The following is a 25,462-nucleotide window of genomic DNA, read 5'->3' as shown; positions in this document are numbered from 1 at the left end:
CTGATAAAGATTTCTAATAGTACAGACCCAACTATCCAATCACCCACTAGCAGGTGATCCAAATAGCCCCTACTAATAGGTTAGCCAGCTAAAATTTTTAAACTAAAGAAGTCTTAACTTTTCCCAAATAGAGATCTCAGATATATACAAGGCAATTAAACTCTCAAACATTTCAGACCGTCAAAATTAAAGTGTTGTTTTGTTTGTCATTGTAACAATTGCTATATTTTTAGTGAATTTTATACGCAGTCCTTAAACTTCTCTTGGATTCCCATCTAGCTCCACAAACTCTCAAATTGCATTTTTGAAACCTTAAATTTGTTCCAAGCTTTCAGGTAGATCTAATCAGCCTGATGTTGCCTGCCATGGCGCCTTGGCTAGGAGTTTTGCAACCTTCAATGTGTTATTTTTCCACGGTTATCAGGAATCCCAAATCGATGTTCAGATCTAAGCTAAATCGTTTAATGTGCTTGATACATTGAATTAGAACTTAGAGGTAGTCTAGTAGCGTACGGCGGCGCCTGGTTTCCACGACTACAATTTTGCAACCATTTAGTGATTGCCGCTAGCAGTGTTATGTTCCATGTTACTAATCTAATCCAGCAATATGCATGCAGCAAGCTAAGAAACAACAAAAGAACTGCCTGGAACTTAAAACACATCCTGCAGGATCATTAGTTTCGACTGCAGCACGAACACTGCAATTCTCGTCACCTCTGCTACTAGAAAATACATCCTGCAGCTTGATCACATGCAAAGATAGGAAGTTCCAACGTCTCTGCCCTGTAGTATCACTTCATTCACACAATGGTATCTCAATTTTGATTTTCTTTTCTTTCTTTCTTTCTGGTGATACAGGAATAACGCAACACAGAAATGGCATGGGCATGGGACCAATCAAAGGCTGGGTGCACTAATGTATGTTCAATTTCAAGTTGTTAACTAAGGACTGAACCGTGCATTGGCTAAATCTGAAGCGGGGGAGGAAAACTGGACCTGGCTTGTTTGATTGACTGAGTCAAAACCTCAGAACCTCAATCATAGGGCACGCAAAACAATTTTGGTTGTTCAGATTGCTGGGCTTACTATTCGCCATAAACTAATTTGCTACATCATGACTTCATCTTCTTCGTTGACACACTATCAAGGACCGCCCAGTCAGGATAAGGGCATTCGTAGCTCCAATCAGGACCAGTGTATCGCACACAATGCAACCATAGTCCTTCCTCGTCTCCATCATAACTGCCAAACAGACAAACATTACAGTGAAGCATACACAATCTACCAGCCTACCACAATGCAGACATTCTTGAAAACAATTGTTCTCTAATCAAACCCTTTATTGGCGATTCTTAATATAAATACTGACTATAAACTTGTTGAGTAACAGTAAGCACTCACCCTACTGGAGCAAGATTTGGACAGTTTGTGCACATGGGGTCAATATCAAAACTCTCATCTGCTTCTGCATCTTTGCAGCCATGATCAGCAGCACTATTGTCTGGATCTAATGGTGCAGTTGCTGTACTGGCACTTGTTCCTTTTGTTGATCGTGGACAAAAATTACCCGACAGGTACAGCTCATCATTAGCTATTGGATAACCAGTGTGTTTTAGATGCACCCTTATCTACATTTTTAACATATCAGGACATTAGGTAAATGATACAAATATGTCAACCTTATAAAGTTACATGTAATAGCATAACAAACACACAATTTAATAGGGGAACTAATTAAGCAGCTAGATTAGTACCATGGCCATCATACCTTGCAAAAAGGAAAAGGAAAGGGGGGGGGCAAAAATGGTAAACTGGCACATTCAGTGAATTAAGTAATATATACTATACATGAAGCTTGTTTCATAAGGAGAATAATCAACACAAGGCAGCGTTTGATGGTTTGAGTGCCTATAACAATTGGTAGCAAGCGGGTGAAGACTTGTTTTTTAGATGATACGTGAGCATCTGCATTTTTGCATGTTTTGCTGAAAGGCAAAATATGTTTACAATGAAGAGTGAATAGACAATAATATTAATAATCACCTATGTATGTGTTGGAGCTCGCATGAATAAAAAATATTTCACATAGTTTCAACAATTCAAACATGGGATTGATTTGACCGTGAAATCTGATATGTGGGAGCACAGCAAGCCGTGTACATCTACTAATTTCTTACAATGATCTAGACAGAACAGCAAGTAATTCCACTGTAAGAAGGATCTGACCAGTTGTATACTCAAAGCAGTGCAATGAACAAAACTCATGAGTAAATATACCTGGTGAGTTCGACCAGTCACAGGTTTGCACAAGACAATACTGTAAGTCCCATCAGTGCAAATCCTTTGGAACCTTGTGAGTGCTTGTTTTCCATTTGGTTCTTTCCCAGAACCATCACTAACCTGCATTTCAGAAATGGTATTCACATCAGTTCTTCAGACCAGTATTTCTTTTGCTAAGTGCATATATATATCAAATCTTGCCATGTGATTTGCTTAACAGTGGTATATTGTTTGAGCTGCTATAGGGAAAAAGAAATGAAATTATATTTCTTTATAGGGGATACAGTGTTTCGATGAAGTAAACATAAATAATGAAATTTCTGGTACAGATTATTTGAACATCTACAAATTAATCTACACCAGCCTTGGATTGCCCTAGCAGCAATATGCATTGTTAGAAATTGGGAGGGTGGGAAAGAGAGATCCAGCAATTGCTCCAACATATTTTCACTGAAAAACATGCACAACAAGATTCTTAATTGCTTACAGACCTCCACAGTACTCCTTCCTTCCCGTGCATTGAAATTTACATTGGCATCAACAGTTTGCTGAAAAAAAAACTCGCTCAGATAGATATTCATGCCACATTAGCATTTATGTACGAGAAACAAATATATTTGAAATTCCTGAAAGGATTCAATAGTACAATGGTATGCATATTGCTTAGTTGCCAATTAGGTGGGCAGGTCGTACCTAGTTAGGCTAAGCAGCCACCTTTCAGAACAACATGTCCAAGTCCTAACCGTCCATTGAAAGTTCTAGTTTTATGTCTAAGCTCACACAACACATATGCTCTAAACATTAAGCGGCTTCTAAATGCAAATCTTTGTTAAAGATTATACTCCCTCCGTCCCATGAAAAGTGCAATCCTTGCGTTTGAAAAAAAATCCCACAAAAGAGTGCAATCCTAGGAATTAGATCTAACTATCTGCCTAATTAAGTACTCAGATTTTATTTGCATGCCAAAACTAACTGCATGTGGCAAAAAAAATGGGGGTAGAAGAGTCTTTTCACACCACCACTAATCTGTATGAAAAAAAACTAGGATTGCAAGAAGATGAGAATATCCAACATCTCATCAGGTGTGTTTTTGCTAGACAGTTCTGGTATTCTATCATGCAATATGCAGGTCTCTCTGGCCCTTGCTCCGCAGCCAACTGATGTAATTCTGGATGACTGGTGGGCGAGAGTGGAGAATGTTGTGGATAACAATGTGCGCAAAGGCTTGAACTCTCTTATCATCCTTGGAGCCTGGACCATTTGGAGACATCGCAATGACTGTTTTTAAGCCCAGCTGTGAAGCATGGCAGGAGCCAAGGGCCTCCCCCTGCCTGCTGCCAGAGGGGTTGATTAGGCCTCGGTTCTCAGTTGTTGTTTTTCTAGTGGTCGTTTTTATCCTGTAAAAGGTGATTAGGATCTTCAGGTTCTTGTGTGTGGGTCTCTGTATGACTCTACCTTTTATTAATACAATGATACGCAACTCTCTTGTGAGTTCGAGAAAAAAAAAACTAGGATTGCACTCTTCATGGGACGGAAGGAGTATGATGTTCCCCTCCATAAAACAATAGTTGCGTGCATTCACAAAAGAAACTAAATGCTCTTCAAGCCCACAGCATAAGATCTAGATGCTTAGCTGTGAAGCTCGACTTTATTATTATTTTCTTTGGCTGGATGTTAGAATAATTGAATGTTAAGCATATCTTGGCCTTTTGGCCCATATATACTCAAGACCCGGGTGGCCCATGCATTCTACCTGCATATACACACAAGAAATATTGGTCTCTTGGCCCATATGCTCAAGGCCCAGGTGGCCCATGTAGACCTATCTAAATGTGTATACGTGGATAGAATACATGGGCCACCTGGGCCTTGAGTATATATGGGCCAAGAGGCCAATACATGCTTAAAATTTAATACAAAAAGTACAGCTCCTAAACTCAATTGGATCTTAAATTTCTCCAAAAAGAAGAGCTTATGTAATGTAAGACAGTTTGGTATCCGAAGGTGTAGGAGATAACAGATCTGACATGGTACAGATTTCCTATTTGATTTACTTCACAGAAGAAGCGGCTATTTATCCTAGGATAGAGTGAAATGTTAGCGCTACATAAACAGCATACCTCACCATCAGGAAATACCCCAAAAACCTTGGCCACATATTCTTTTTGTAGCAGACCAGCTTCAATCTATGGTGACAAAATTCAAATAAGAAACATGTGCAAAAAGATAAAAATACGCCAATGAGTGAATTATAAGATGAGTGCAGACAGATACAATGGATACAATCACATGTTAAGTGAAGATTTTCATAATAAGCAATATGATAAAAAGGAGAATATATCGTCTCTAATATCACCTGTTGCCTGAAACATTCAGCCCTGTCAGCATTTTTTGCAAATATAAGGAGGCCTGAAACCAACCGATCTAACCGATGCACCGCTGCGAAAATAAAATGGTAGTCAAGGAATTCTAATGTCTAAGGTGAATAAAGATATAAATAACACAGACAACTTAAACATAAACAGATAATTAAAGCAAAGGATACGAAATAGGGGTGTTAACCCATGCTCAGCCTGCAGAATCCCAACTACAGTATTCTTACGGTATTGGCCACATGGATGAACCTACAAGATGGGAACTACTTGCTTCAAGTAAATCACATTATAAGAATTCAACCAAACATACACTAATTAGCAATTAAGTATTTCCATAGGTACTAAACCTAGCTCAGTTGGCAGGAGGCGCGTGTGTACATGCCACCTAAGTCCGTGCTTTCTTCTGAATACAATGATAACTAAGTTGGCTTAGGGATTCTAGTTTTTCCATGGTTATTTTGTTTTAAAATTTGATTTCATCTTCAAACAAACTAAAAAGGGAGTACACATTGTGAAAGCTCCCACTCAAGGGAATTCCTAAGACGAGAGCCAGCATTTCACCACAGTTCGTGAATAACTAACAAACTTAATTTAGTTTCATCCCAGAGAACTTTTTATGATTAGTTGATGACCCCGGCACCAGCTGATCATAGAAAAATTTACCGTTAAAACCCCTAAAACTCTGTAAATACAATGCCCAAAAATGCCCCATCACATACAACTTTAAGAGTACTGTATTGATTGTTTACTAGCATATGTAATCTGTGTTGCTACAGAACCTAATGTATTTTAATTCAGGTAACAAATTTAACAAACATGTGACATGTTGACAAATAGGCTTGATTAATAAGAATAAGAAAGGAAGGACATTCTTTAGACTTAAAAAGGAAAAACATAGAAGAATATAGGATAGTGCTAATAATAAGACTGGATCCGTATATTTATTATACTTTAGTATAACAACTTTCACATGCATTATGAATATAAACTTACTGGAACAGAAGCTGGTTTGCAAATAGTTACAACATCAACTTCATTCTGAAGTATTGAAATAACACCAGCCAAGACAGGTGGCTCATGCCTGGAAGAGAAATCGCCATGAGAAGCCTCCATTAAAAAATAAAAATAGAAACTGGGAAAAGAAAAGCATGTGGGATCCTGGCATGCCACAGGAAGCATATGGTTGACAAGAGAACCACATAAAGGTAAGATAGCACGTGATCTTATAACTAAATGCCATCGTTAACTTAGTTGTCATTAGACTTTCATAAAGTACAACTAACACTTTGTGGAGATTATAGTTTAGCTAAATAATGCCAAGAGAAAACTGAGATATTAACCAAAATATATGTTAGTTGCTTGTCGATTTACTTGGCATTTTATGGTACAAGCATGTAAAGGATAATATATGTGCAGTGCATTGTAAGTATTTAGGCTGCTCCTGGATTTTTTGACAATTTGTTGTATGCAGCAATCTATGTTAGATTTTGAAGCCAAATTATCAGACATTTGTCCAGTGGGGGCAATAATTCCAAAATTTACTAAAATGACTTACCTGTGCAAGAAGTGGCTGATCTTTTGTGATGACTTCACAATATAGTCGGTGTGAACCATTTGCCCATCCACCTGAAGCCTCCCACACTTCACTGCACGAACCTAGCAATTTCACCTTTCACTTAGATGCAGCAATGCAAATGGTACTGGAGTAAGAAGAATACAACAATCTCTCTTAAAATGTGAAGTAAAAGGGTTAAATCATGGAAGAATGTGCAGAATTCAAGATGATTGAATTCAAGAAATGACAGAAACTTCATTCAGTAGCAAACCTCTAACGGATGTATTTCTACAATTAGGAAATGATATAAGGATAAATAGGTGTAATCAAATCAAATTAAGTGGTACGAGACATGAAGTCCAAGGGAAGTTATGGCATGAATCATACATAGTATTCACGAGACCGCCCTTTGAACTCATCAGTGAAGAGGTCAACAATGGTCTTTCCAGCCCATCTGTTCTTCACCTGCAAACCAGACAAAGAATGAATCAGAAATGTGAAGAAAAGGTGCTTAGATCCATGGAGAAAGTAATGCATCTCTGCTCTTATCCATCGTTAGAGCAAAGCGAATCAAACTAAACAAGCATTTCTAATAACAGAAACAAGCCTGGAGCCCCAGACACTGGTTGAAGTGCGAAGTATCTAGCACAGCAGGGAACCGAGATATTCACATGTATACAGTTTTCTTTTTATGTCGCAATTAAAAGAATATTAGATCTTCATGGAAACGTAACACTAAACCTTTAGAAATTGCACGTGTGTGATAGTATGAGCGATTATCTAGTCCCATTATCCACAACTATAACACCTGATGACCTCAACCTAAGCACTTCAAAAGGGGGAAAACACCCTATATCTTCACATAAGCATTGCTAAGTACAGGAAGTGGCGGTTCGGAATTACATGGGAGATAAACTCGAAGTAGTAAGGCCTCACGTAGCGCCGACCTGCAGGGGGGACCGGCCAATCGTCAGCAAGGGAGGGGTTAGGGTTTTAGTGCCGGGAACTCCCGTAGGGCGCGGCGCCATGGAAGAAGAGGAGAGGAGGCTACTTGCCGTTGCGGATGACGTAGTCGTGCGGCTCGGGCGGGTTGGCCGGCGTCTGCCACACGATCCCAGCTCCTCCCGGTGGCGCCGCCATCTCAGGCGAATCGATGATAACGCACACAGACACCGGAGGCGGCGGCGGCTCGGCTCCGTGGGTTCAGCCAGCGGAGTGCGCGAGACGGGATGGATGGGCCTGACTGACATCCGTCGCTGCAAGTGGGCCACAAGTAGAGCCTCTCAGAATTTCGTTTTTAATCTTGCAAATCCGTTTGACGCGTCATACAACTTTTTGTTCTTTGAGGAGGAAATTACCAAAGATGGAATACACAAAATACAAAACTTCAATCTCACTCTTCGAATCGAAGATTTAGGGATGAAAACAGATCGAATCCATATTTTTTGACAGATTTGGAACAGTGAAAGTAACGGATGCAGATATGGATACAGATTATCGTGCTCTAGCCAATAATTCAGATAGTAAACAGCCAACGGTTGTAAATTACAGACTTAAACAGGGTGGTTCATGCAATTTGTATGTATCCAGTTCAGCTTTGTAACCTGGACATATAGAAATAGAACGGAGTAGCAGCAAATAATAAATGCAAGTAGGAGCACAACTTTTTTCCACGGTGGACTGATCATCACATTATTGTTCCCATGTTTGGAAAGCCAGTCAAGAGCACAATGCTTAGATCGCTAGGTGACTGGTTATGGTGTGCCCGTGTACTATTACTTCGCCTACACGGAGAAACAGCAACAACCAACAAACTCACTGACTTCGCTTCCCACGAAGAACAGAGAACACATCAACAATACTTGCTCGAAACCTCAACAGCACGCTCCTCCTTGAGCATTGGTCGAGCCTGACAAGTCGCTGTCGACCTCCTTACTATACCAGTACCAGACCTTCATCACGATCTCATCTCCTTCTGAGCTTAGCTCTAGTCCTCAGTTCCTCACCGTCGCTGCACAAAACAATTCATCCAGTACAAGACACTATCTAGAAATAATCCTGTTCGGCTATGCTAGTTCCGGCTGGCTGCAGCCAGCAAGCTACCAGCATGCAGCCTTGCTGCAGCTGCTACAGCAGGATAAAACGCTGGCAGCAGCAGCGAACAGTCCTGGTACCCATTGCACGAGCCAAAATATTGAAGTCAACGATACCGCTCAACATTACATGGGACGGCACCGTTGCCATTGGCCTAACAGAGCTAGGAGTAGAAATCAGAGTTTAGCGGGGTGGCATAGATACAAGAACGGCTTAGCAGCCATGCCGTGCGGCAAAATTAGAGCAAAATTAGCCAACACGGTTCACCAATGCACTAATCTATTCCTAGCGAGTTCCTAAAACTTATGCCTCAAACCTGCCCTTACAAGCGGCCATCGATGTGGATTGGGCACAGGGATTCAGACTTCAGGTACGCCGAATCTCCGGAGCAACTTTTACAGGCCGCGAAGACGATTGTCTGGATAGTGAGCGTTTTCAGGAGCAATCAGGCACCTGGATGAGCGGTGGATGTAGAAGCTGCAAAACCCAACAAATTCAGCATCAGTCAGGGCAAAATAACAGCGCAATGGAGCCCTGAAGTAGCAAATCAAACAGCAAGCACAGATGATGAATACTCAGTTCTGCTCATTACCTGACATACAGCAAGACTTCCTGCATCAGCCTCAGTTCCATCATCGGAAACACAATCTTCCCCTGGACCATGATCGTCGAAGAACTCACCAGCGGGGCAAGGCACTTCGCCCAAACGGGAGACAGCTTCCCGATCTACAATTACTCATCAAACAATCAAGATTTGAGGCACTAATAACTCTGCACAGATACATCCATCTCTTCCAGACTTCCAGTGATGTGGCATCATAAGCGGAGTAATTGTAATTGTGAGTAAAAGTTGCAGGAACGAACCTCTCCAGATCGGTTGGTCGAGAAGCGCACGATCTCCATCAGAGCGGTCGCCTGCCTGTACGACATCCTGATCCCGCCGAGCCTGTCGCGCGACGGGAACGCGAAGTGGACGATTTGGCGGGACAAGTTGGAGGGAAAGGGGCAAAGGCCAAAGGGCGATGCAGGAGGTGCGGTGAAAAATTTATTTTCGAGGTTGGAGTGAAACGATTTCTACAACAACTTTGTGCTCATGAATACTTTGTGTACAAATTATTCAGGTTGACACTTAGAATTTTTTTTTAAAAAAGAAATATTGTCTCACGGTCGCGTTTACTAATCTTAATCTAGCGTTCATGTCTGTTCAATCCGCCAAGTTGATTGCCGCTCTTATGTCTCAACAACTCAGTTGGAGTTTATACTTCACACAGTTTGGAAATCGGATACGATGAAAATAATGTCATGTTCCTACGGTAGTTGTATTTCTATAGGCCGTGACTGGATAAATGGATAATTTCGTCAAAATAGACCATCACTAGGTGAATTCCCACTGCACGTTGCTTCGACGCGGATTAGGAGCAAATTACGGAATCAGTTAAGGGTATTTTCCTCCTAAATTATATAAGCTGGATTATAGTCCAAAAATAGTAGGGTAAAAAAATTATCATATGACCACAAATAATCAGAAACTGAAAAGGCATCGAGAGGAAGTAGAAAGTGAGGTGGCCGGGTAGGGGGTGATGTGGATGGTTGAGAGGTGAGCTTTAGATCGCTCTCCTTGTATAGATATTATAGATATGCAATTGAAGATTCTGATGAGCAATACCCATATGTGGGAGCTTGTTTGGAGTGTGATAGAAAACACAAAACTAATTTTTCGATGGTTATTATATTGATATATGTCGTCCTATATATAAATATATATGTTCGTCGATACCAATATGTTGTGAACTATGTGTGCTGCAACTTTTATTTTATTTATGGAAATTTCTACTGCCATTTTCTATTTAAGGATTTGACTTTTTTTTTAAATGAATTATTGTTTTCAAAGAGTTTGGCCTAGTAAAGCGGATTGAATTGGCATGCTGCTATGGCATGGTTGCGCCAACATGACACAACTCGAGCAAATAGGTCAATATTAGAGTGACGAGGTGACCGTGGGAGCCCATTTTATTTTCTTTAATTTTTTCTTGTATTTGATTTGGCATTAGAGAAGCTTTTCCTGCGAGAATTAGAATATTTGCTAACAGACAGAGATGATTCTTTTTTTAATAATGACAGAAATAATTCTGGCATGGTGCAGCAATGCTCCTAATTTCTTTCTCTTTAGCAGTTTTTCAGGCTCAGCATTGCCATGGGCGATAGTAAGGGTTCATGAGCTGTCGAGTGCATGGGCCAAAGTTTCATCTGATTAGGAAGCCAGGCTGATCTAACTGTCCAAACCTGACAAATTGGTTCTTTGGGTGTATACATGGCCAACCGGGCTGCACGGCGTGGCACTGGCATGAGCATGGTGCGACACGACACTATGCGGCACGGTGGTTTAGCGCCGTGTAGTGCCGCTGTGTCGACATCTCGGCCTTGGCACGGCCCTATGGGCGGTTAGCCGTGCCGTACCGTGCTGTCGAGCACGGTAGCCCGGCGTGCCCGCGCCGGCCTGAGGTCGCACCACCCGCTCCGTCGTCATCGCGGTGCCAGGTGCTAAGGGGGGCTCGCCCGCGGGAGGCCGCACCGCCGCCGCCTGCGCTCGCCCGCGGGGGGCCGCACCGCCGCCTGCGCTCGCATGGGAAAAACAGAGACGGGGAAGAGAATAGAGAGTGAGGAACTCTAGGGTTTCCACGGTTATATATGACTTGACGTGAATCTAACGGCTCTGGTTTAGTTAGGAGATCCAACGACTAATATTTATCGGGCTAGCATAGTGCCGCCCCATTAAACGTGCTGTACTCGTGCCGGTACTGTGGGCTAGATTGGCGGCCCAGCCCCGGCACTACCTACGGGCCGTGCCTGGCACGATGGGCGTCGAGCCGGGCCGTGCTTGGGCCGGCCCGTAGTGCTCGGGCCAAATGGCCAACTATATTTGGGTGGTTACGAAGATGGTTTTCTTATTTCTAAAAATTTTAAAAAACTCCATGATATATCGCCCAATTGTACCAGACGAGTTGAATCGGATACTATGTACTTATCTCCATTTTTAATATACAATATTTAGGATAAATATAGTGGTTCTTTTTTAAACTAATTCGCTTGTCATATTAAAGAACAGAGATGCTAGGTTTGAAGACTAATGATGAGAGATAATTCTCATAATTAGTAGTCAAATAAGCCAAGAGTTTAGTGATTAAAATATCTTTTACGTGTCGAACATGCATGTCACGGAAACTATATATATGAATCTGATTGATGATTAAAGAAGGAAGAATATGAACCGCAACGCCTGGCTGAGTATACTAAACGCCCCGCCGGAACCTTTTGGCCTTGGCGTGCTAGACCAATTTGGGTGGCCTCCACTCCACTCCACCGGAATAGCTGACCGCAGCTTTTGCGCCACCGCATCCATTCCCGGTCATTTTATACACGCAGGATATATATATATCGCCACAGCCCAACACAAGCAGCGTGGTAAGAGTGTGAGCGTGTCAGAAGCTTTGCTGGCCGCCATGTCCTCCAGAGCGCCAGCGCTCGGCATCATCTTCTGCGTCCTGTGCTGCTGCTACCTCCCTGCCCCGTCGGCGTCGTCGGCTTACTCGGCCGGCGGCGACGGCTTCCTCGAGTGCCTGTCGGCGGCCATGCCGAGCAACCTCGTGTTCCCGCGGGGCTCGCCCTCGTTCGCCAGCGCGCTGGCCTCCTCCATCCGGAACCCCAAGTTCATGGGCCCCGGCACGGCGCGCCCGCTCTGCGTCGCCACGCCCGCCGCCTCCTCCCACGTCCAGGCCGCCGTGCGCTGCGGCCGCCGCCACGGGGTGCGCCTCCGCGTGCGCAGCGGCGGGCACGACCTCGAGGGCCTCTCCTACCGCTCCGAGCGCCCCGACGAGGCGTTCGCGGTGCTGGACCTCGCCGGCCTCCGCGCCGTCCGTGTCGACCCGAGCCGCGCCACCGCGTGGGTGGAATCCGGCGCGACGATCGGCGAGCTGTACTACGCCGTCGGGAGGGCCAGCGACGACCGGCTCGCGTTCCCGGCCGGCCTGTGCCCGACCATCGGCGTGGGCGGGCACCTCAGCGGCGGCGGCTTCGGGATGCTGCTGCGCAAGTACGGCGTGGCGGCGGACCACGTCCTCGACGCCGTGCTCGTGGACGCCGGGGGCAGGCTGCTGGACAGGGACGCCATGGGGAGCGACGTCTTCTGGGCGATCCGCGGCGGCGGCGGCGCGAGCTTCGGCATCGTGCTGTCGTGGCAGGTGCGGCTCGTGCCCGTCCCGCCGACGGTCACCGCGTTCAAGCTGCCCGTCTCCGTCGACGAGGGCGCCGTCGACGTCGTCACCAGGTGGCAGACGGTGGGGCCGGCGCTCCCCGACGACCTCTTCATCAGGGTGCTCGTGCAGGGGGGCGTCGCCGAGTTCCAGTCCCTGTACCTCGGCACATGCGACGCGCTGCTGCCGGTGATGCGCCGCCGGTTCCCGGAGCTCGGCGTGAACCGCACCCACTGCCGGGAGATGACGTGGCTCGAGTCCGTGCCCTACGTCTACCTCGGCGAAGGCGCCGCCGCGGAGGACATCCTGAACCGGACCACCTCCCTGGCCGCCGCCAGCAAGGCCACCTCCGACTACGTCCGGGAGCCTATCGCCCGGGCCGTGTGGGCGGAGATCTTCGCCGCGTGGCTCGCGGGGCCCGGCGCGGGGCTCATGATCCTGGACCCCTACGGCGGCGAGATCGGCGGCGTGCCCGAGCACGCCACGCCGTTCCCGCACCGCGCCGGCGTGCTGTACAACATCCAGTACATGAACTTCTGGGCGGCGGGCGGCGGCGACGCGGCGGCCGCGGCGGGGACGAAGTGGATCAGGGACCTGCACGCGTTCATGGAGCCGCACGTGAGCAAGGACCCCAGGGAGGCCTACTTCAACTACAGGGACCTGGGGCTGGGCGAGAACGTCGTCGTGGGCAACGTGAGCAGCTACGAGGCAGGTAAGGTGTGGGGGGAGAAGTACTTCAAGGGCAACTTTCGGAGGCTGGCCATAGCCAAAGCTCAGATTGACCCGGACGACTACTTCAGGAACGAGCAGAGCATCCCTCCGCTTCTTGACGCCCAACAACCAGTAGTGATCAGTGAGTGAAACTAGCAGGCCTGTTTGGAATGCTTAAATCCTGCTTATGACCAAAATAAGCTGAAACTAGCAGCCAAACAGAGCGTTTTTTTAGCTTTTCCTGGACATGCTTCTCCCCATCGTTCTCATTTATACTAAAACGCAGAAGCTGACGAGACCCGCTTCTTAGGGAAGCACTTTTTCTATATTTATACAGCTTATTTGAGAAGTGCTTCTTCCAACCGCAGTTCCAAACAGGCCCTACAAGGCACAAGAAGTACTTCCAATTTGAAACCTCTTTGCGTGAATAAGTTGGCCATGCTATATGGAATCTGTAACGTAGTATGGCACTTCATGCGTTCTAACACGTACGTTATTTTATTTTGATATGCTAAGTCGTACTTCTCAAACTTTGATCGAGTTTGTTTTATGCTTCAGCAATTATCTCGTGAAACATGCCAGATAGTCTTTGGGGACAAGTATTCCATAAGCAAAAGTCTTGATGGATGTTAAACTTTTTTCAACAATGGGTGATATGTACAGTTTGTGGATGATTCTATCAAGCGTTCATCAAAGAAGAAGAACACAAGCTTCATCTTGTTGCTAACTCTTCCAAATATGCTCATGAGGAAGTTCACCTCAGGCGAGAAGTATAGTCAACGTAAAGTGTTCTGATGCAGATAGGTTGCAGCTTGTCATGCTACGTATAGGTTCTTCTTAAGTCAAGCTTTTTAATTTTGACCAATAATATCTCTAAAAATAATTTATTTCAAATACAAAATTGTTACATATTATAATAGTTGGTTTCATGATAATCTATTAGCATCATTTCTATGTCATTAGTCTCTACGGTTATTTTGCTATGGATAGTCAAAATTAAAAAGATTTGAGTATTGTGCTGCAATTTATATAGATGAGATGTACAGCGAGAAGAAAACCACACAATTCAGTTCATCAGTAGCTAAAGTTTTGGTATTATCCTGCAATAGAGCTTCCATAAAATTTCTTTCCGCCGTGTTACCTGCACATTTAGCCGAACAACCTTTAGACTTGGGAAAAAAATATTGGACAATAATTATTGGGAGGATACCGTCAAAGTTAGATGGATGCTAATATTTCTGTGTCATTGCAAATACTAAGCAAATTACCTGAAGACGACGGAGGACGGCCAATTAAAAACTGCAACTAAGGAAAAAAAAATAGCTCCAAGGAAAATATAGGTCAGGAAAATGCTACTCCCTCTGTTCCAAATTGTAGATCATTTTAACTTTTTAGTTCATAGATATTATTATGCACCTAGACATACATTATATCTAGGTGCATAATAATATCTATGACCCTAGAAAAATTAAAACAACCTACAATTTGGAACGGAAGGAGTATTAGGAAAACGGATTGAAGCAAAGTGCCGATCAACGAAGATCACGTGCCACGATGCCCTCTATAGGGCTCGCTTTCCTGGCGGATTAACGAGCGCCGGCGAGCCAAGATGATGCAGGTGTTTCTGCCCCTGGCGGCGCCTGCCAGTGACGGCGCGATCTTGGCAACCGCGTTTGCGAGAAACAGAAACGGAGGGGCAGTACGATTAGAGCGGAAGGAAAACTGGAGACGATGAAGAGCGCAATTTGTAGGGGGCGGGACGACGGGCGGTGAGCGGGGCGACACCAAAATCGCAGGCGGAGAGAAGGATTAGCGACGCGTGTACGCGACTCAACGGACGGACCCCGAAGGTATGATATACGCAAAACTGTCACCTGACCAGCGACACACACACACTCAGCTACCGGGAAAATTCAGTCCCGAACTGTGCTCATCCGAAATTGGCAGGTGAAATTGTACAGTGGAAATGTTTATTTGTCAGAAAATAATACAGTTCTGCCCTAAAAGAAAGAAAATAATACAGTTCCTTTACATACCTCGACGGTCTTTACAACAGATAAAGCAACGCCCTTATAGTTTCCTAATGATTCCAAGCTACTACACATTTCATCGACAACAACCTGAGGATGCTCATTTACATTCTTGGTCATGAGGATGCTCAGAGGTGAGGAAAGGGTTAGACTGACATGGTACGATGGTAGCGTGAAATTGTTAGCGTCAGGAGCCTGCTTTCTTCCTCATGTTCCTCCATTTGACCCTCAGGTCGCACGGGAGGCGTGTCCTGTGAAACACGTTCCTGCCGTGTTCTAATATCTGAACCCATGGAATAGCCCCGTTGTCCCGTGGGGTGAATTTTTCCATTGCCTCCTGGATAACACAGTGCATATTGTAAATATCTTAAGCCAAGCAAGTAGCAGATGTAACGGATAGTCACAACAAAAGAATGGTTACCCTTAAAGCTGCTTCCTCCTCTTCTGTCCAACAGAGTTTGGAGCGCCTTCCAGTCGGCGCAGCAGGATTCGAACTGCCAGATGGATATGCTCGGTTATTGGGTATTGCAAAGGCAGAAACAAAAAAAAAATGGTGCAATTTCGAATATTTGAGTTTTCGTAATAAATGGCTATTTAAGATAATGGCAATTAACACTGGCACTCTAAATTGGTTACGGTTCAATACTTTCTCATGTGTGTAGGATAAATTTAAACGGTCATTGACATGTACAGAGGGTAATAGAAACTGTATCCACTCATCACAATTTACTAATTTAGTGATAACAAATTTTCATTGGCTATATCCCCAATATGCAATTAAGTCTACCTAACTTCAGTAGCCTAAACAACATTTCATTTTAATGAATGGTAAATTCACAAAAACTCCTCATGTACTTCACTAAAATGAAGGATGAATTTGCGAAAAATCTTCATGCTGATGGTGTCACGAATGTGAAATTACTTATGAACACTAAAAAAGGCTTCATCATATCATTATGATGGTATCAGTAAACTCGCATTCAAGTCGGAACAGTCTAACAGCTTATCTGCAGCATGTTATTTGTATTCATGATATTGAATTAAGAAGGCTAAACTAAGAATTTCAAATACTAGAAACTGTTTAAGCAAGAGCACTGGAACTCATTAGGTTTCAGCACACTGACATCCGTGGCAGAGCCTTATCTACCACATATGCAAACTAGGGTGGTTTATTTATAGCATATTAGCATATCTAAATCAGCAGGCTTAATCTTATTTCATTTTAAACAAATCACATATAGCACTAATAAGTCAAACCAGAACTAATAAAGCAGTAAGTGCACTGTGCACATAAAAGTAGGAAAGAAGTGCTTATAAAGCTCAATTCAAATACTTACTAACGCTTGGGTGGGTATGCATATTTTCTTTTCCTTGACGGTGAAGGCATGTGTTGATCCTGCTGCCCAAATGCTTTTCTAGAATTACTTGATACAGTTGCCTCCCTTTCTTGTGATTTTGCTTTGTGATGTTTCATACAACGCCAAGGGGGCGATGATCGCTTGCCAGTCTCATTTGAGGATGAAGCTTCTATTTCATCAGAATCTTCAGAGTGGTGGGAATTTGTAGGGCCATCCTCTTTGTCAGCCTCAACTTCCAGATTTGCAGCAGGACTGCATCTGTTCTGAGATGAATTTCTTCTCTCATGAGATGAATGGCCATTACCATCATCTTCACGAGCTTCTGCGTCTCCCACATGATGGTCTTCCTCTGCATCATGAGGTTGATTGCTATTGTTCTGGAGCACAGATTGTTTATTCATGGCTGCCACACCAGAATTCTTACCAGAAGATGCCTTTTCAATGGCTACCTCATTATAAGTATCACTTGTAACATTTATTTTCTGTTTCTTCCTCTGCGGATCAGATTCTTCACCCTGATGAGCAAGGTCATCAGCTTTGGTTTGGCTGCAGCTTTTTTGCCTTTTTGATGAATCACATCCATTCAATTGACCCTCACCGTTAGCAGCTCTTGGAAGCACTCCAGTTTGCTGCTCGTCATGTTGCTTGAGCAATGGCTCTGTGCCAAGGAAAGCAGCTAGTTTCTTCCTAGCTTCAATATAAGTTTTCTTTGCTTTTTGGTATGCTTCAGTGGCTTTAGTACAGATGCACACCGGGCAATAGAACTTTCCAGAGTCTTCAAATGTCACTGATGAACCAAAACAGCTATCATGAGCAGATAACAAGCAGCTGCTGCATTGCAGCAGCTGACCATCTTTACCGCATTTTATGCATAAATCTTGTTCTTGGGAGACCCCAAGGGAATCATTGGCTTCTTGATCCTGACTACAGAATGGCATTTTGCCAGTCAATGACAGCAGACAAGCAGCAGCAAATCCGCTGAAACTATCATCTGAGGTATGTGCATGTGATGTTTCTGCCACAGTTTTCGCAACAGTTTGCTTGTTTGAATCTTTAGCTCCTTTTCTGTCCCCATCCTGTAAAGAGTTTGGAACAGGTGTACTGCAACTACGTTTCTGAATGTCAGTTGTGTTTGTTTCAATATTTTGCTCGGATAAAGGGTTGCCTTCTGAAATTCTATCATGGAAGGTTACATTGCAGCTACGAGACTCTGGAGCAGTCTGCACATTCAGCCCACCACAGACCTTATTCTTTTCCAACATGGTGCCATCATCATATAGAGAGTGATTCTTTTCCAGTTGACACTTGTCACCAATCTGCTCTTCAAACATTATAGTGCACTCTGTAGATGGGTGGTTGGTTCCAGATTCATCTTCTTGAATAGCACCATTGCAGGTTACAGAAGGTATACCACTAGAACCTCGCAGGGTCAATCCCTCATGAACGGGATCCTTTTCGACAGGTGGAATGCTGGCATTGCCATCCAGATCCTGGTTTACCAAGTGGCTTGCTTCAGATGCATTGGCTGGTAAAACATCATTGCTTCTGACAAAAGCTGGAGCCATTGTAGCCTGCACTGTTTGGCTTTCATGCCTGGGATCCTTCAATGATTGATCACAGGTGCCATCATCATTTGGATTTGGTGATTTTCCTTTACAAGGCTGTGGTTGAACCATGGTAGTTTTATCTATCATATCCTTCTTTGATATGGGTTCCACAATGTTTCCCTGCAAATTCACATTCCAGCTTGCTGACACAGGCACAGCAGCAGATGACGTGTCACTATCCACATTAGAAAGATTCTTTTCCGGAGACCTTGCACCACCACTAGCAGTGTTTATAGCATCTTCTTGTGGTTGATTGTAGAACCTGCTTTCTGATGCACATGGTTCGTCAACAGCAACAGTTGGTTCAATTGGAGACTGCTGGAAATTACCTATTTCATTTTCGTTGACTACATTTGTTAAATTTTCAGGCTGAAGCTCAGCACTGACTGGAGGGGGTCTAGGCTTCTCTACATTTGAGTGGAGATGGTTGACATTGCACATGGACTGATTGTTGTCGTGTTTCTTGATGCTATTCTGATCCACCAAGGATGGTGCAGCCACAGATTGGATCTCTGGATCAACTTCTCGGAGCTGCAAATAAAACAGGCAGCTGGTTAATATTCTGAGGAGAACTTCTAGTTTCCATTTTGAAAATAGCTTTGTAACTTACCAGCTCCAAAGAAGTTTCTGGTAGTGTAGGTTTCTTGATACAAATAAAGTTCTGAATATCTTGTCTAAAAGGCAGAATTTTGTCCTTATCAAAACTTATTGAGCTCCCAACCTGCAAATTTTACACTCATGTAACATAAAATCTGAATCTGGGAATAAATTGGTGATAACCAAATCGCAACGTGTCTTATTTTAGAAGGAAACAAACAAAACTGAAAATACACAAAGATCATTTTAACAACTAATAAGCCAAGCTACAATTAATCATGGAGAAGCACCAATAAGCACTAGGTGCATACTTATAAAATTTCTGGATTAGATATCCATCTGACCATAGAACGCCAGTTCAAAACATACTTGTTTTCGTAAATGACAGATGTTATCACGACAACAAATGTTGGTAGTTAAGTGTAACTGCCTCCCAACCCCAAGACTAGGGTTCAATTAACCTCCTCGCCTATTTTCTCAATCCCAGCTCTTTTATCTATATTTTATCTCTCACTTTCCCTACGAGGCCCAAGAGTTAGCAGGCGGCACAACTCGTCCCCTCCAGGAACCAGGTGATTTCTCACAAAACGTGGCCCAATTCTGGTTCCTTGAGGACACCGGTCATCCGTTAACAATTAACGCTAACAGGCGAGCTTGCTCTGGCTCCTGGTTTTACCAGTCAAACTGCCAGCACAGTTCGGTTTCAATAACTATGGTCTTGACAGGAGCACATTGGCATATTTGACCACTTATGTACTTAGTGTAGAGGTAATTTGAACCAAATTTCTCAACGTAGAGCTCAATAACTCAAAAGATTCTTTCCTTTTACTAAATATATTTCTTACATGCCAAGTGTGAGTCATCTGTTTGAGATTTAGCATTCCTACTTCACAGTAACAATTGGATAATTTGCTAAATAAATATATATATATATATACACAACAATATGCAATATTTTCCTCTTGGGAGTTGCACCGCAATTGACCGCAGGGAAAAATTGCATAATAGCTAGTACAATGCAATAACATGAGAAATGCAGAAAATAAAAACAACAGAAAGCCACTCCTGGAATCTATTTTTGTACTGCAAACTCAGTCAATCATCACCAATTATTAAATGCAACAGCTGCTCTATGGTTTTTGGAAGATCAAAAAGGCCTAGTGAGTAGTGAAAGCTATCTTTTGCATTATTTGTTAGATTGAATTCGAGTTGTTAGATAAAAGTATGCTCCGCAATTCAAATAACAATATAATCTAAGTCGCACCACAATGACGAACAAATGAAAATGATTACACACCATAAGATCACTCTTCAATCATTACTAAAAACTATAGATTCATTTATTTACTCAAAAGAATGTTTGAATCAGTTTAGCTGAAATTGCACATATAGTCAGTGTTTGAAATTTGAACTCCAGCACTATAAATTTATTCCAAGTGATCGACCCCCCCCCCCCCAACTGCTCTCTCACTATGATTCTACCAGTGACAAGCAAACTAGGATAATTTCAACCGAATAAGAAAGCAAGGGGCTACAAATAATTATCAAGCCTCCTCATCTCCAAAATAAGGGGTAACTAATTTCCAGAACGATGGTGTCAACTAATCCACATGAACAGAAATGCATGCTCTTCGCTAAACAAAAATACTGATATTATTTGACAACAGGGGTATAGGTAAATCAGAAGTCAGAACGACCCGCAACGAGAATGCAGATGGTTGGTAAATACCTTCCCAGTGAGCTCAACCAGCAAATCCTCGCTAGAGCGGGCGGCGTCAACCCTCAGCATCCCCGACGGCGCCTCCGCCGCCGCCGCAGCACCACCCTCGTCGGCGACGGCGAAGGTGGCGAGCTCCTGAAGGGACCGGAGCGCCACCCGCTCCCGCGTAGCATCCGGGGCGCCGACGAGGTAATCCGACGAGACTCCCACCAGCGCTGGTGGAGCACCAGGAACCCTAGGTGAGAGAATGAAGGAGTGAAGGAGAACCGAGGGCACGAACAGAGCGATTAGGGGGTGCGGCTTACCCTTTATTACGGAGAAGTCGATGGTCTCGTCCGCGGCGAGGGCGTCGGCGACCCAGTGGGCCGCGAGCCGTTCGGCGGCGGCGGAGGGGGCCGGCATCGCGAGCGCCGGTGGAGTTTGAGGGGGCATGAACTGCGAAACGCCGCAATGGAGACGCTTCGTCGAGAAGATCCCACAACCGACCGATCTTCAAGCACAGATCTTGGAGCAGCAGGCTTTTCAAGAATCCAATATTCATCTACGGCAGTTACCAAATTCATAACGTTTATTAATAATTCGATTAAAAGGGCAATCTGAGTTTTTGGACTCTAGACACTAGAGTATATACTGCTGTGTATTATTACTCGTAAGTCGTAATACCAACAAATAGTATGTTTATTATGATTTGGCATTATTATAGGTGTTTTATATGGGCTGATATTCTTATAGAGAACACAATTGTGGGAAAATCAAAATTATTAAATGTAATTAGATACAAAAAAATATATTACATGTTTAGTGAGTAAATTGCAAAGGCCAGGTAAAACTCACGTGGAGACAACCCATTTGACATAATTAAATAAATCAAAGGAGTAATTATGTGCAAGTTATCATCAACCAAATTAAAACTGTAGATACCTTTTCCTTTCCAAGGAACCTGTCAAACATCGTTACATACACCGCATAGACATGCTCATTCGTCGTGGAAAGGATTGCACATTCACGCATGTAGGCTGTAGAGGCACAATTCCCTTGAAATTCAATACACACCGATGAGCATTTCAACATAATCATCTTCTGGAGGGGATTCAATCAGGATGTCATTGGGCAGATGGATATAATCATCACCAGACGTATGTTTGATGCCATTGCCCGTTCTTAGCAGGTACTCTACAAACTAAGAGTCAGAATGAGCTCACATGTTTTAAGTAAACCGAATCCTGCATACATTGTCCCATATATATGATGACCTCAGTAAAGCAGCGTAAGTGATCTATATAAAAAGGCTGTGTAGATCCTGCAATTTTCTATTAGGTGCATGTCTGAAGTCACCTTCGAACAACGTAACCTTACATACAAAAGGCTGTGTAGATCCCTAATATACTGTAATTTTCTATCGACTGCCTCAACTGCCTATCTTCTAATCATGGCAACTTCTTCCTATATCACCAAAGCTGTGCGCCAAGCAATTCAGCTACACATGATATTATCCCTAGTTTGATTGGAATCTTGAACTAATAATGTGCAATGCAACCATCAGGCATCATATCGCTGTAATAGCAGATGTTGTGATATCAATTAATGATAGTAAGGTTCATAGCAAGCAAGGCTATATAAAAAAAACTAACCACAGGGGTAGACTCCCCCCGGCTTTATTCTAAGAGAAGGTGCCATGCTCCGAATTCAGGCTGAAACTCCTAAATTCAATGCCCTAACCGGTCCACTGTGAGAAGCTTGGTAAGCAAAGCTATAATAAAATACGTCTTACCGTGCCTCTCTGTTCATCAAAAAACAACACATGGCCTCTCTTATTCATCACATGATCCAATATTTCATCGAAACTAGGAGGTACTAAATAGCATTTAGCGGTATGGTAGCGGATTAGGGTCGGTGTAGTGGATCGCAGATAGCGGGTGCTATAGTGGACGCTAAATTCAAATAGTTGAATTTTAAAAATAGTCACAATTTTAGAACATATATAAATATTAACATCTAGTTTACTTTAAAAAAAGTTAAAATTCTAAGTTAACCATTACATTTTATAATAAGAATCACAAATAAATAGATATAATTAAGGTGTATGGATATATATATATTAACACTAAATTCTCATATAAATAAATAAATAAAATCATTTTTCATCCCATAATCCTTCATCATTACCTAAATAATCATTTTAAACACTATTATTACCATTTGATTCATATTCATATGTCACTTGAATCATAAATGTACCGAATAACGGCCTAATATGACTAATAGCAGCCGCAATAGCAGGCAATAGCAAACAATAGCGACCGCTAAGTCTAAACATGCTATCTTGGGTCTGCTACCTTGTAGCACTGCTATTGAGGGTACTACGAATGCTATTTAGTATTTGAACTAACACCTTGCTCCATAATCAATATTTTGTTTCTTAATAAGCTCTCCATAATAGTCTCTTTAATAATTATCTATTAATTGCAAAATAAATTTAATTAATTGACATCAGCAAAATATATACTATATAGGGACAAAATGTAAAGTAACAAAAAGACTACAATATAACTATAATAGAACCAACTACATCACACGATTCCTCCACTCAGTTTCGAGTATCTCTACCCATATAAATAACATGATGCGAAATACCTCTAAGCACCATTTGCTCATCTCGTGTTTAGAGCTCCGATCGGAACAATCATAGTGCTAAGCCATTGATTCAAAATTCTTGTCCCAGATATCACGGATATTGGCGCACTAAAAAAGTCTATGATTGTTGAAAAAAACCTCATGAGAGCACAAGGCAACCCAAATGTTGCAGACTCATCAATTAGTGAATCATCTGATGTCTTGCCAGTCTCTACAAAGCCCATTAACTCATAAGCTTCTCTAAAGGTTGGATATTTAATACCACGCTACATTTTCATAGCAATTTGCACCCCTCACATGGTTCAGGAGCAATTCGTTGTTCTCTAGGCTCCATAACATTTTAGCAATGTTCTAAATAGTGGGCTACAACATTTCACGGAGAGCTCTGTTCAACCGCTATAGCCCACTATTTAGTAGTGATAGGTAGCAAAAACCGCTATAGTGCTGCTATAGCTCCACTATAGCCCGCTATTTGGAACACTGCATTTTAGACTTATTCCGAGTGAAGAACCCTCTGTATATAAATTTGAGTTCATTATAGTTAGTCTTGATCATCCTGAAATGCTCTGTATGCATGAACCTCAATGGATTTTCCCACCACACAACATTGTTCATGTTGTTTGTGGATTATTATGCTACCATGTGCCTACCAGGAAGATGCACCTGCATTTGCAACATAAGTTGAGACATAGAACAAAATGGGAAACAATACAACATATATATAGACTGCCTTATTGGCAGTCATAAATCTCTGCATCTTGGTACTGTCTAATCTCGTCGATTGCCTACCTTCTATTATTTGAACGATCAACCATGAAGTACACTCACAACTACTTATACAGACTTGATACCATAGTAGACCTCGACATTAATATGGCAGTTGCATATCATAAGGAGCACTAAGTTGTAATGCAACACCCATCAGTTGACAGTTATCCAATTTTTCTCTCCAGTCATTTTCTATCCATCATCCCGTCTCATATAAATAGGATAGGAGTCCTTTCTGTGTTGGCTGGTATCAAAGACCTGGCAAGGATATTGAAAACAGTACGCACTACGTAACAAATCAACATAAGTGATACTCAATTAAGTGATGCGAAATGAAAACGCTTCACTAATATGACTAGGGGTGGGTATTCAGTTTAAACCGACATTTCGGTTCGGAGTTTTCGGTGATGAAAAAAATCGGTGTTCCCAAATGAAGAACTGATCGGTAGATGTAAAAATAAAAAACCGATGACTTCGGTGTTGGTATTCTCGGTTCGGTTTTTGGTGTGCGCCGAACTTCACCAAAGTTCATCGAATTCAGGTGTTCAAGCATAGAAACAAGTACCACATAGATTGGCTGCACCATCGCTAACTTGCCACTTATGGTCGTCGTCGATGAGGGTGTCGCTCGCCTGCGTCACCGCCGCCACCCCACGCCTGGCCGCTCGCCCGCGCTGCCGCAGCCTCGCGGCTTGCAGTTGCAGCTCGCTGCTACTATGCCACGCTAGCACCTCGTGCGCCTTGACAGTGATGCGGCATCGACACACACCATGCCGGCTGGACGAGACCGAGCCTCATGCGCATGCTGCTGCTGCAGCCGCCGCTGCCAACCACACATGCGCCCACCGAGGAATAATATGAGCACTAGCGCTTGAAAGGATAAGGTTGCAGTTTCGGCATAGCTAATTAGTGGGCTTTGTGCACGTTGCTAGGCTATGCACGTTGCTCCGCCGATCCAAAGGGGTGCAAAGCACTTCTGTTTCGGCTGTACGTGGCTACATGTACATTTCAGGAGGGTCCTCGTTGGTTTTGCCAGACGGAGTTCGGTTCTTCGGTTGTTTAGTGTGCTGAAAAATAAAGTCGAAGCCAAACAACGAAGTCTGCAAAACTGGGAACCGACACCGACACCGAAATCGAAAACCGAAAAAACCAACATTTCGGTTCGGTAATTTTTTCAGTTTTGGTTTAAAAGTGACCTCCCCTAATTATGACATTAGTGACGTGGATGGTTGAGACACGTCACTAATGTCTTTCCTCAGCAAGTGCATTGACATAATAGTGACGGATTTTATTGAGACACATCACTAATAACATGTGACTAGTAATCAGTGACGTCACTGATATAGTTTCTTATCAGTGACGCGGTTCGTTCACCCGCGTCACCTTTGTTGAACTAAAGGTGATAGGCAATCCTGTGATTTCTTGCCTTCTGCGTAATCATCCAGCAACCAGGGCTTGGCGCAGCGACAGCCAGCCCAAAACG

The 25,462-nt window shown here is 43.3% G+C and overlaps 3 protein-coding genes across 4 annotated transcripts; 1 reads left to right on the top strand and 2 right to left on the bottom strand.

The window, feature by feature from the left end:
• Positions 1-760: 760 nt before the first annotated feature.
• Positions 761-7,461, bottom strand: LOC101782459 (RNA pseudouridine synthase 7). Of its 2 annotated transcripts, none has more exons than XM_004952512.2 (12): positions 7,266-7,458; positions 7,114-7,157; positions 6,598-6,675; positions 6,211-6,311; positions 5,649-5,736; positions 4,826-4,904; positions 4,637-4,719; positions 4,401-4,466; positions 2,772-2,828; positions 2,278-2,400; positions 1,402-1,628; positions 761-1,242 (listed from the first exon to the last, which is right to left on the bottom strand). In XM_004952512.2, the coding sequence occupies exons 1-12, from the start codon at positions 7,348-7,350 to the stop codon at positions 1,113-1,115; spliced, it is 1,161 nt and encodes a 386-aa protein (XP_004952569.1). In that variant the 5' UTR covers positions 7,351-7,458; the 3' UTR covers positions 761-1,112. The 2 variants fall into 2 exon arrangements, with proteins under 2 accessions (XP_004952569.1, XP_022682171.1); XM_022826436.1 differs by having other exon boundaries at positions 1,217-1,347; positions 1,396-1,628; positions 7,266-7,461.
• Positions 7,462-11,786: 4,325 nt separating this feature from the next.
• On the top strand, positions 11,787-13,579 carry LOC101782046 (berberine bridge enzyme-like 18). The gene has a single exon (XM_004952511.3). The coding sequence runs from the start codon at positions 11,805-11,807 to the stop codon at positions 13,413-13,415; it is 1,611 nt and encodes a 536-aa protein (XP_004952568.1). The 5' UTR covers positions 11,787-11,804; the 3' UTR covers positions 13,416-13,579.
• A 1,587-nt stretch (positions 13,580-15,166) lies between these two features.
• On the bottom strand, positions 15,167-21,039 carry LOC101781636. Its single transcript, XM_004952510.3, has 6 exons — positions 20,883-21,039; positions 20,587-20,792; positions 18,871-18,981; positions 16,633-18,791; positions 15,717-15,789; positions 15,167-15,632 (listed from the first exon to the last, which is right to left on the bottom strand). Exons 1-6 carry the CDS (start codon positions 21,007-21,009, stop codon positions 15,483-15,485), a joined length of 2,826 nt encoding a protein of 941 aa, XP_004952567.2. The 5' UTR covers positions 21,010-21,039; the 3' UTR covers positions 15,167-15,482.
• Between the last annotated feature and the right edge of the window lie 4,423 nt (positions 21,040-25,462).

This window comes from Setaria italica, chromosome I (genome assembly GCF_000263155.2).
Source record: "Setaria italica strain Yugu1 chromosome I, Setaria_italica_v2.0, whole genome shotgun sequence".
Classification (NCBI taxonomy): Eukaryota; Viridiplantae; Streptophyta; class Magnoliopsida; order Poales; family Poaceae; genus Setaria; species Setaria italica.
The sequence above is the reverse complement of the archived record's forward strand: the minus strand, read 5'-3'. Positions and strand labels throughout refer to the sequence as shown.

Coding starts and splice junctions, on each gene's coding strand:
- LOC101782459 (XM_004952512.2), bottom strand. CDS start 7,350: ATGGCGGCGCCACCGGGAGGAGCTGGGATCGTGTGGCAGACGCCGGCC. Junction 7,158..7,265: donor CGACTACGTCATCCGCAACG/GCAAGTAGCCTC, acceptor TCCCCCCTGCAG/GTCGGCGCTACGTGAGGCCT. Junction 1,243..1,401: donor CCAAATCTTGCTCCAGTAGG/GTGAGTGCTTAC, acceptor TCTGTTTGGCAG/TTATGATGGAGACGAGGAAG.
- LOC101782046 (XM_004952511.3), top strand. CDS start 11,805: ATGTCCTCCAGAGCGCCAGCGCTCGGCATCATCTTCTGCGTCCTGTGC.
- LOC101781636 (XM_004952510.3), bottom strand. CDS start 21,009: ATGCCCCCTCAAACTCCACCGGCGCTCGCGATGCCGGCCCCCTCCGCC. Junction 20,793..20,882: donor CGACTTCTCCGTAATAAAGG/GTAAGCCGCACC, acceptor GTGCTCCACCAG/CGCTGGTGGGAGTCTCGTCG. Junction 15,633..15,716: donor AGGAGGAAGCAGCTTTAAGG/GTAACCATTCTT, acceptor TGTGTTATCCAG/GAGGCAATGGAAAAATTCAC.